Raw genomic sequence first — 12,794 nt, 5'->3', positions numbered from 1 at the left:
CGAGAATCTCCAAACATGAAAAAGTTTTGAACTGAAGAAGACCAATTTCACCTATGCGTGCCATATTTTGGAGAACGATTACGATTTCAACACAATGTACCTACGACATACCCCATGTACCTACAAGTTCAACCTGCTGGAGTCTCTGGAAATCAATAAGAGTAAATGTTCGGGTTGTACCTAGGTCATACTATTTTTTACCCAGGTCATACTATTTTGGCACCTGTTAGTACAGCTGAAAACTTAGGAGTTGTACTTGGTACCAACCTTATATTCAATGATCATGTCAAAAATTCAACGGAAAAAGCTTGTATGTCTTTGAAACGATCACAATTTCAACGCTATGTACCTACGACATAACCCATGTACAAGTTCAACCTGCCGAAGTCTCTGGAAATCAATAAGCGTAAATGTTCAAGTTCCTTGTTGAAGGACCAGCAAGAGATTGACCACTCAGCGTTGTTAAAAGTTTTTTCATAATGCTAACAATTTTATTAATAAAAAATTTACCTGCTGTCCAAGAACTGAGATTGTAATTGGTTTACAAATTCTACCACATTTACTATTAACTAATTAAGTTAGGTATTACTACTGTTGTATATAAGAATTGTAGTTCAGTATGTTATATTCATTTCTACGGGGTTCGCGAAACGTGTCTGGAAAAAAAATGCTTGTGAAAATTGTTTAATTATTGTCATGGATAAATGATGGAATTTGTGTGAACTTTCAATAGGAAATATGTCGAATATCAAACAAATATATATTATGTTTTCTTCTTTAGGATTTTTTCAACCAATGCCACTGCTTGTTTCATTCTTTGATGAGCAAATTAATTCTCGACAAATATTAATCAGCCACACCCCCTTATTGCTACCGATCCCTAAATGACCCCGTCTTTGTGTAACCAGTTTAGCCGATACAAACATTTTAAATGCTATAATCTGCCAATCTCAAACGAGCTTCTTTTCTAGTCATTTTGAACACGAGATGATGTTAATATTAGCATTTAAATTGATTCTCGCTACCGAGTTTTCAGTATCTGACACCTTGAATAGTCTAAATTCAATAAATCACGCACAAAATCGATTTTTTGTGAAGTGGCGTTTTCTTGTACAGTAAAACGGCATATCTTATTAACCACTGCACATAAAACGAGTATAACGATTTGAATTTCCATGGCTGTACAAAAATTACGAACAGACAATATTTGTTGTACATTCATAAAGAAAGGCCCACAACTGAACTATTTAACTTCAAAAGGAAGACAACAAAAATTATATTGACGATTATAAAGTATTAAATGAATTTAAAATGTGATAAACTCATAAAACTGCAAATTGTGCTTTCTCAACTATTACGTATTCTGAATATGGAATTTTCAGTTTGATAAATCTCATTAAATATTACGAAAGCAATCGATACCATCAATCACTAGTGAAGTGCTACAAGGTTCCATTTTGGGACCTATATTGTTCATCATTTATACTAATGACATCATTTCGTTGATAAAGAAATGTAAAATATAATGGCTATTGCTGATAACACACAGTTATACAGTGTCTTCAAAATAAGGAGGGCTAGTACCTATGGGAAAATCAGAAACTGTGAGAGATACAAAGATGGTCAAAGTTGCCGACTTAAGAACTTATTTTGAAAATTCAGGACATTTCGATAACGTTTGATACATCAGTGAAGTTGTCGCCAAGGAGGTTTCAAAGTAACGGGTGTTACTTTTTTCCGGTTCACATAAAAAAACAAAATTGAAGAAGAAACGTCAGATTGAAAATCTGTAACAGCTTGGCAATAAAAAAGCGTTTTGTTTCGTTTCGTTTTTTTTCTCGAATATCCCCGAAACTGATAGGAATTTTATAGGTTTTGAAACGTCATTCAAATGAACCCTGAAATGGAAATCTGTTTCTCAATTTATTCAAACGTGACTGATAGTATACCTATGCATTTCAAATCAAAGTGTGTGCTGAGGCACAAAATCTTTTCAATGCTGATCTACATTCGATCAATTGTCTATCATGATTTGAAACTTGATATATTAATAAAACAATGATGATCCGTTTTATATTTCAGAATAATCGTAAATTTGCAGAAAACAATTGATTTGTACCTAGGTCATATTATTTTGACACCTGTTAGTACAGCTGAAAACTTGTACTTGGCATCGACCTTATATTCAATAGTCTTGTCAAAAATTCAACGGAAAAAGCATATATGTCTTTGAAACTGCTATATTGCAATCATTTTATTTTGAGCCGATATGTAAAAATTATTTTCGATAGTTTGGTGATGTATGACTCGTCATTAAGGTTGCTCTATTTATAAATTGATTATCCTCCCGCATACCCCTCTCTTGATACAGAAACTGATTATGTTTGAAGACATCCTAACAATAAATATAAGAAATAAAACAAATTAACCATTCCACAATATAGCACTTCCCTAATTCATATATCTTTTTTTAGTGCTGTAAAACTCTACAATTCTTTGCCTAATCAATTAAAGAGGTCCAATATCAGGAAATTCGAATGCAAATATGAAAATTATATATCACTGTTATTCGTTTTATCGTAAATTGACTTTGAGTTTGTGTAGCTCTGAGCTAGACTTCGCCAATGAGTACCAGAAACTCTTGTAATTTTTTCTTTCTGTTGTTTATATAAAAATTGTTGCAAACCATAACAGTTAAAAAAAATCTAATATATTTTTCTTTTTACAGGAATGATCGGTTCTTTATGTTGTCGACTATGGCTACTGTCACCTCTGGCATCATATCTCCAAATTCTTATGGCCTGACTCCAGGTGGGTATCAACAACTGTAGTTACAAAATAGAAGAATAGAAGTAACTCATTTTGACATAATAGTATATATTTGCGAGGATTTGTGTTTTCCTAACAAAATAATTGTGTTACCGTACAAATAATAAAAAAAAACACTAGATGAAAACAGATAAATTTACTCATCAGATTAGGAATTGCAACAACAAAATAGCAAGACCAATTGACTTTAATGCAGTAAAAACCATTAACCTTCATAAACTGAGTTGAATTTTAATAATCGCGATTTTAATAAAAGAATTAGTTCTTCAAGAAGCAGCACTACATTTCCCCCACGGCGGTGTAATGCAAAACCAAGCGTTGATTTCGACCACTGAATAGGAAATCGCTTTCTGTATCTCTCTGTGTCCAAAAAAGAACGACCTTGGAACTTTTGGTATCATATAAATTAGTAAACTGTCAGTTTGCCATTAAGAGAGTCATAGTTACGACCGCACCGGGGGGCCTGGGGGGCCGGTTAGGCCCCCCAGACGTACCCTGGCGTTGGATGCGATCGGGCGTGGAGGGGTGGATTTTCGGGAAATCCTTGCGGGTACCGCCCCTCACCCCACACCAACAGGATTTCGCAGGGCTTCCTCCCGCTCACCGAACCCGGAATTGCTTCCTTACATCTACTTAGTGTGGCTAACCAAGAGACAGGACCATCGGCAGCGTTCGACCGAACGTTCGTACAAGTTAACTAAGCTCTTCTTTCGCGAGAGTGCTCGCGTCGCACACCTGCCCCCGCCAGCCATGCCAAATCAATTGGGAATATGGTCCCGGAAGTGGCCGGCCGGGGTCCTAAGCTCGGATACTAGTAGCTCCGTCCATCCGGGTTCCGACACCTCAAGCGTCTGCCTTGGTGCCCTCCAAGGCTAGACTCGGATACTAGAGCCCGGAAGGACCGCAAGCCCCGACACCTCGAACGCTTGGATCCGTACAGAAGCAGGCGAGGATCACGGAACAGCATAAGCCGTCCAGTGCCTCATAATGGGGCCTGCAATGCACCCATGAATGGATTACCGCAGCCCTGTATCCCTTTACCCGCTAGCGGAGCCGCTGCCCCTAAGAGGCCAACGCCAGTTGGAGATGAGGCTCACTAGCCTCCAGCCGCGAGCGGGCACTCACCTCCCCCCTAGAACTCATGTTAGGAAAGTTCCCTTTCCAACGTTTGATGAGTAACCGTCGAGGACTCTCACGAGCATCCTCTACCACACATCATATGTCGAAGATGTCGCGCCCATTACCCGTATAGGTGCGGGATAGGGCGGTTCATCAACGACTTTTGGGTGTACGCCGTGTGGTCTGCACCGCATACCCTTACGTTACCCCAAGGGGCACTCATGTTAGGAAAGCTACCTTTCCAGCGTTGGATGAGTAACCGCCGAGGGCTCTTGCGAGACACCTCTCCCACACATCTAGCTTGAAATCGGCCAACGCCTGTTGCCCGCAGATGCGGGATAGGGTGGTTGACCGATAACTTTACTGGGTGAGTGCCGTGTGGTCTGCACCGGGGGGACTGTCAAACACCCATAAGAGAGAGACAGTGATCCCCCGCCACTCACCCCGACACTAGATGAAAACAGATAAATTTACTCATCAGATTAGGAATTGCAACAACAAAATAGCAAGACCAATTGACTTTAATGCAGTAAAAACCATTAACCTTCATAAACTGAGTTGAATTTTAATAATCGCGATTTTAATTAAACGAATTAGTTCTTCAAGAAGCAGAACTACATTTCCCCCACGGCGGTGTAATGCAAAACCAAGCGTTGATTTCGACCACTGAATAGGAAATCGCTTTCTGTATCTCTCTGTGTCCAAAAAAGAACGACCTTGGAACTTTTGGTATCATATAAATTAGTATTTTGTGGATTCCGTTTTCAAAATGAATTTGTCAATAAGAGAGCAGTAAAACGTTACTAATTTCTTGGTTGTTATCAAAAATCTATATTCAGAACGAAATTCACCTATCAGAACATTTTTGTTGAAAAAAAAGAACGTCCTCCACTATATTTCGATACTTTTCCACTTCTCCATTTCCATGCCTGGAATTAAAGTAACTGGATTCAATTTTGAAATTATATGAATAATTCGATTGAAACTGTTGAAAAACTGCTGATTAGGAAACTATGGGTGAAAGTGATTTTTTTTAAGTGGCATTCTATGTCAATACCCTTTTATGCTTTTTGTTGTGTGAAGTTTTTAATGAGTGACATCTGTTCGATTCTTTCAGTAGTTCTCTCTGCAGTTCTCTGTTTGCAGAGAAAGCTGCAGGGGTGAAGAAAGCGATTTCCATTTCAATGTTGCAGCTTGAATTTCGTTTCAAAAATGATGTGCTCACTTGTCGAGAATTAAAAGAATTAGATTTATCTTTGAAGGGTTTTACATCCAGAAACTGTTTTTAGATAACTAATGTAACTTTATCATTAGATAACCGAATAAGATAATTGACATTATTAGAATCACTGAAATTCAGTTATACGCATTCACAAACACAATAGCTTTGTCATGCAAATATGAAAATGTCCCTTTTTCTCACCGTATATTACGTATCACAACAGCAACTCATCTCACAGAATGCACAGACGTTCGTTCAATAAATAACCAAAAAACGAAATATTTCCCAAATATTTGGCGTTAGCGATTCCGAGAAGTAAAATTTTAATTGTGGACAGTCTGCTTCCCAAATTCTTGCAAGTTTTTATTAAATTTTGTTAAAACCATGCACGTTCGTTGCCGCTGTATTCATTTGCAGAAATATTTAGATAAAAACCATACCAGACTCGAGTGAATTTTTGACATTTAAATAAAAAACGATGATCGGAGAATCCGACGCAAACTTGCCCACTGCCATAATTCGGTGTTTAAACACAAATCCAACAAGGCATTTAGAGGCTTTGATGATACTTGGGGCTCGATAAATTTATATACCGGGTATTTTTATTAGTGGATAAAAAAAGTACTGCTTATTGATCGGAGCTGTGTCACCTTTTGACGGACATTCACTTCTGACATGTGGATGCGATTAAGTGTAATTTTATAAAATGAATGACCATGACAATTTTTTCAATAATACACCAGCACATTGTAGTCAAGTGAAAAATATATAATTCGTTTTTTATATTTCTAGGTAAATATGTGTTGTAAGGTTATGAAGAGGTAGTTGTTGGACACGAGCTTTGGATCAAGTTCTCAATACGTTTATATTTTAGAGGAACATCATTAAGACACTTAGTCAATTCATATGGTAATTCAAATAGAAAGTCGATATGGATATAACCATTCATAACATTTCTTATGCTTTCTTCAAATTCAACTACAGTATTTATTTGTGTAGATCGTGTTCATCGTAAAATTCCATAACCAGACCGAATTATTCTATAGCGTTTACTTTATGGTGCTTTAATAGTAACTCTTTCACATTTCGGTCGATACACTAACTATATTAACGAATCAAGGGGAATGAAATGTTTGGTTGAACTGTACAATTGTACAGACACAAATGGATAAATGTTGTATTTTATATCGACTTTCTTTCATTATCAGTTATTACATGCCTGAGGAAGCTACTGTATAGCGAAACACGTCTTTCAGTTATTTGAATGATTTATCGATCTTAAGAAACAGCAATAAATATTACTCACAATTAGCAAAGAAATGATTATCATTGAGTTGAAATCACTTTTGAATTATAAAACTTCGCAGATCTATGAAAGATATATAACAGCGCCAATTTGTGTAAATGTGAGAATGATAACGGTAAAGTGTACTACTACAGAAAGCAAGGAGGTGAAGGATCCAAATAAGTCATAAAACTTTTTACCTGTAGGTAACACAAACGACACAATTCGAAGCGTTTTCCCCAAGTAATTCTCAATTGAATTCTATGGCGTAATTATAAAGCGTTGACATTATTTATCATGTATGAAACCACTTATGTACTACGAGTTTATATAGAAATGTAATTCAATTAACATATTACGTTTTAATCTCTGTCAAATATCGTATATATCCACTCATTTGTTGATCGCAAGTAGGTATACTTTCAAATAGGTGCTCCAAATCTACGACTAAATTTTTCAAAAATATGACAATAAATTAGAATTAGATGTTCTGAATTGTGATGTTAAGATAATATTGGCAATTCTTGCATACCAACTAAATTGAAGTATGATAATTATACTAATGATTTCAACTCCTCCTGATTATTACTTGTTTTTTTTTTCTTTTAAAACTACAATAAGCAATATTTGCGTTTTTCAAAATTTTTAAAATAATTTCCATTATGCACAAATTGACTACTTTACTCACGGATTAACTCTGAGTATCACCCTGTTCATTAAGAACTACACCCAAAATTATCGAAATTGAGTTCATATTTTGATGAAATTGTTTTTAGAGCCAATCAAATTTAAATTTTCCAAATTAATTTTTTGAGTGAGCCTGATGTAGTTCTTTACACATTAGATATAAATAAAAAAAATTAAAATCTAAAAAAAATAACACAACGATCACGATGTGGAAGCACAATGTTTCATTTTGACGTCCATCTTTTGAAAGTGCAGAAATGAAATCAATTTCATTTACATTATCGACATGCTGAGAATATCAATATTTTTACAATTTTACGACCATTTCCAACTGGTACTAAAAAACAAATAATTATTCAAATTTTCAATTCTAACAATTCATTAAAATATTCTAATGTTGAAGCCATAACTATTGCCAACGATAATCTTATTTACAATGGACTGAATAGATCTTCATTTCGAATCATTGTTATGACTTTACGCCTTTTGCCTTGAAAACAATTATGAATATCAATAATATATGTGAAGTTTACTGTGAAACAGGTACCGCTATTTGTTGAGAGAAGTGTATACTTACTTCATCGTCGTCATCGTTAGAATACATAAGTGAAATTTTTAAGCTCCTTCAAAGTCATCACATTTGTGTACATATAATTTTAACAAAATTCTGACATAATAATTGTACTCTTCACGCCTAAAAGTCAACTAAATGTCAATTTTCATCGAGCAAGTTTTTCCTCATTCAGACAGTAATTACATTATTTATGGACTTTTCAATATCATAGTCAAACATTGCATAAAGACTCATGCTCTTGGTGTATCGAAATGCACATATGGAACTTTGCCGTTAGTTTCGAGAAACTGTTTGTTCATAAAGTGTTTCTCATTCCAGCATATGACAAAGACTACAACCGGAAATACAATTCGGTATTTTTACAATCAATTATCTTTTACAGATCCAATCAAAATGACCACCGAAAACGATGATGACTACCCTCGCTACCACCCTTCAGAGCCGTTCGATTCGAATATGAATTCCAGCGACTCAGATCAGGACAACTACGTGGCTTCACCAAAAAGCGAGCTCCCGAAGCGTAATAAAAGAAAAAATTTCAAACCTCGTTGCTCGAACGTCAACTATTCTGATAACGAAATGTACCACAACGAAGCGCTCAATTTGAGCGAATACACTGAAAACAACAACGTCAATAACAACGTGAGACGAAGAAAAACGTTGTCAACGCGGAAAGTAGTCATGGACCCTAGATTCAGTCCGATGGATCTGAGTAAAGCCAATGACAGCGAATCCAACAGCGATTCTGAGTTCAACGAGAACTATCCGAACTCCGAGAACGATGATGATGGGAACGAGAACAGTAGCGAAAATGATTCCAAAATACCGCAGAGCTTTTCAATTCATAACCTCTCCAAACCACACGTCCCGGATTTTCCTCAAAACCCACCACATTTGAGCCAGGATCAGGTCATCGAAATGAGGCAGTACGCGATGAATACCATGAGGGAGTTGCTAGGCATATACGGATTGACTTCGGAAGTAGCGGAAAGCATATCGAGGCAACTCCCAATGGCGGCATTCAGTAGCGGTAAGTCTAAAAGTATTGCTCAATCTATAGGGTGTTTTCGGTCTTTATGCGCAGATGTACTCGAAAACTTGAGAGGAAAAAATCCTGAGACCATTTTTTGTATGACGCTGAAAACTAGCAAACACTGGTAATCCTTGTGGTGAGTGATAATGATTCGGCAGTACTCAGAGATAAGCTAATCGTACTGAGTGTCAATGATACGAGTGATCTCATTTGCATCTTAACATGTCATCAAATTAGTTTTAATTTACCTCCCTAGCGGATGAATATACTTGTTTTTATTACGTACATAGAGCCGATTACATTACCAGCATTTATATCGATTCTGTGGAATGGATCTGAATACGTTGATAAGGCATGATCTGTGAACCAATCGAAAGGACTAGCTACACGTGCGTTGTTGCCACGTAGTAAAATAACACACTGATATATTTTTTTCCAAAACTTTAAAGTAAAAAAGTAAAATGCCATCAAGGTTTCCGTTCAGAGTAAAATGATTTGTTTTTATGTCAAATTATAACCATAAGAACGTAAACAGCCTATGAATATGTTTGAAAACATTTCCATGGCCACTTTATTATTATTATTATTATTATTATAACACTTTCGAATCGATAAGATATGAAATATAGTTTCATATCTTGTTCACAAAGTTTGGGTTTGAACTTAAATTAACTAATACCAGACCACTGAGGCATGTGAAAACTGTAGGATAAAAACATTTTTAGCTTTCTACTCCTCAGTTAAACTTTGAAGAGTGAAACACTTTCAAAGTCAATAAAATTGTTTCAGAAAGATGTGTAGATAATGTACAGAAGGTCTATTTAGATACAAGCCGGAAAATCCGTAGCCACTTCTTTTGATTATGAACTTTGAATTGCACGGATATCACTTTTTCTTCGAAATGGAACTTGAACAAATATAATTCACAGCATCACTACACAACGGAATATATAAAAGACTATTGGTATAAAATTTGAGTGAGTAGTAACTGGCTCTTGGTAGATGTAAACACACTTTTGAATTGAAGGTGTTTTCAACGTAACTTTATCATGAGTTAAGCACAGTGATACTAGTGTTACATAACAAACGGTGAATGGTGAAGTCTTCTTCAACAACATTGACTTCCTTGATCTACTGTAACATTTGAACTTTGTCTTCCTTAAGGTCCATAAAGTATTTTACATTTTCTATTTCCCACTAGTTTGTCAGAAAACAAAAAAAAATTTAATAATTTATCAACTCACTTCAACAAATCAACTTATTAAGACCAATAACCTCTTAATGAGGTTGTTGTTTATAGGATGAAGAAAATAACTTTTGTCTGATTTCTAGTATTTTATTTGTTACTACCGGTTTCGGTTTGTTGAACCATTTTCAAGTAAACTGATACGTTTTATTAAATACAATGATACAGTCAGGTATCTGCCTCAGGTACCTAAAATAACAAATGTTACCTGAATTATCAACACCAATACTGAAACAATAACTATTTATCTTCTATAATGCATCAAGATTACCAACCATGGATTCCCAAAAACCTACTTGTGGATTTTGCCAGCTACCAATGGATCTTAAACTAGTTGTCAAAATTCACAAATGTTACCTGAATTATCAATACCAATACTAAAACAATAACTATTTATCTTCAAAAATATATCAAAATTACTAACTATATATCCCCAAAAACCTACTTGTGGATTTTTCCAACTACCAATGGATCTTAAACTAGTTGTCAAAATTCACAAATGTTACCTGAATTATCAGTACCAATATTAAAAAAATAACTATTCATCTTCTATAATATATCAAAATTACCAACTATGGATCCCCAAAAACTCACTTGTGTATTTTTCCAGCTACCAATGGATCTTAAGCCAGTTGCCAAAATTCAGAAATTCAAAAGGGGAGAGCTGCATACTTCTAGTAGATCATTGAGGATTTTGAAATTGGGGTTTATATACATTTTATTCAGCTATCTTTTTTTAATTTTGTCAATTTTGACAATTTGATATTGGGGTTTTTATACATTTTATTCAGGAATAGAACACCCTCAAAGTAGAAAAAATTGTTGATAATAATGTTTATTAACTTTTGAGATTCACTGGAATATCGGTGGTTTATCAAAAGGCGGATAGATTGGCAATGTCTTTCGATGTTTTTTTTATATCTCGAACATGTTTAACAAAACGTCCAACACAAATAATTCAAGAGTTATTGGAGCAATACTTGGCTACCAACCTTGAATTCTCATTCGAACCGTAGAAACGATTATTTCTATCAAATTACCATGTGACCATTGTCAGTTTGCCAACGGAAGAGTGTTAATGTATCATCGTGATGGGATTCAATGAAATTAGGTGTTCCTTGTTAGCGTTTGGTGAAAACAAAAAACACAAAGAGAATTTTGGATAATTCTATCCAGAAACTGCTATTGATCAGTTTCAGTTGACCTAAACAAAAAAAAATGATGGTGAAAAAAAGAGTACTCAGTAATACAAAATAATTGGGTTAACTGGAAGGTGCATTTTCGTGACTTGATTGCAATTTTTGATCTATTCAATAACCTGAACTGAAATTTCAATTGTCAGTTATGTCAAACAAGAAAATTGTATTCTCTACATTTAGATGTGAATGGGATCTTTTTAACTATATTCGTGGTTATTTTCACTTCCATAAAAACTGAGTTATTTTCAATTAAACCCTGTATTTCTAACGGTTTCAAGACAATAATATATACTTTATCTGAAATCCAATCCATTGATTTCGGTAAATGGTGTAAAGTCGTCGCTTGGGAGTAGGAAGATTGAGGCTCTTACAGAGGCCAGTAACGAGACCCAAGAAGTAGGAAGTTTAGGAGCCCAGTGTAGTCATACCTTCTTGAACATGGCTTCAAAGTCGAAAAGTCAAACAACTAAAAACATCAGACGCGGTTCAACGCGGACTCAAGATTATTAGATTGCTGACCGCGGAAAGTTTTCCGAACTTAGCAAGTAATTTTAATATCAATACGAGTTTGTAGCCATGTTTAGAGAAATACATTAAAAAAAGTTAGTTTTTTCTCTTCAATTGGAGATGATTTCGCAGAAAGATTTGTGTGTGTGTGTGCACACGTTTCATTACCCGCAGTTTTATAACTCGCTACAGTTGATTAAAAAAATTGGATACCAGGTTTCTAACAAACTTATCTTACATATTACGTATATCCGCATATGTTATCACCTGGTTATAGTTCATTCAAAAATGGGCAGTCATCTTTCAAGTGGAACCCGAATCTTTAATACCTTCAGCCATCCAATTTAAAACCGAACAAAGCGTTTATAAGAAATCTAATCAAGATTTTCAACAAGATATAGGTCCATTTCTGATTCTCGCAATTCAATAATTCAACCCAACCACCAAACGTTCTCAATACAAGCACACGTACGTTTTTTGTGGGACCCCTATCACATTACCTGGGACCCTGTCGAACAAAAAGTTTAAAAAGGCGTAAAAAATCGTTTAACCTTTGTGAAATATTGACCCCGGAGCCTAATGCAGCTTCCTTTACCACTTTACTTACACGTAAAATAGCGAAGGATCGCTCGAAAAAAGTTCTTGAAAGGATTAAGAGAAGGGCATCGGTTGAGATTTTGCAAAAATTAATCGAGTGCCGAGGTAGATTTTCGGGGTTGTATTATCGTGGGAAAGGGCATTTATACTGAAAACAATGAGAGGAACGGTTAGATTTATCCGCATTCTGTATTCGAGGCGGCGAAGTGGTATTGTTTGTGTTCTGCTTATTCAGATGGATTTTATCTTTTTTAGAGTCCTATTTTTGAGTTTGATTCATGAACTCGGACTGTTTTGTAACTTCGAAATACTGCTACTTTGAAATTGAAGTTTGTCAATATCATCAAATCTCAAGTTGAAAAAAGAAACCGTTTTTAATAATTGTACTCTTAGATTGGACTTGGAATTCTAATAATGTTCTACACAAAAGTACGGTATTGAAAAACCTCAGAATACCAATGAGTTCTTTTTATCAATAATCCAAACCAGTTATTGT

The 12,794-nt window shown here is 35.3% G+C and overlaps 1 protein-coding gene across 2 annotated transcripts in view; it reads left to right on the top strand.

Moving 5' to 3' along the window:
• LOC111502679 (zinc finger protein castor homolog 1) overlaps positions 1-12,794 on the top strand; it is a 108,105-nt gene that overhangs the window by 23,999 nt on the left and 71,312 nt on the right. For both annotated transcript variants that reach the window (XM_023156812.2, XM_023156811.2), the window contains exons 2-3: positions 2,729-2,811; positions 8,099-8,746. In XM_023156812.2, the coding sequence (XP_023012580.1) occupies positions 2,745-2,811; positions 8,099-8,746 (715 nt within the window). In that variant the 5' untranslated portion in view covers positions 2,729-2,744. The remainder of the gene's footprint in view (positions 1-2,728; positions 2,812-8,098; positions 8,747-12,794) is intronic.

This window comes from Leptinotarsa decemlineata, unplaced genomic scaffold (genome assembly GCF_025532065.1).
Source record: "Leptinotarsa decemlineata unplaced genomic scaffold, Ldec_3_MD MMD2_tig00026354_RagTag_RagTag, whole genome shotgun sequence".
NCBI classification, from domain to species: domain Eukaryota; kingdom Metazoa; phylum Arthropoda; class Insecta; order Coleoptera; family Chrysomelidae; genus Leptinotarsa; species Leptinotarsa decemlineata.
This window is presented reverse-complemented; position numbering and strand designations above follow the sequence as displayed.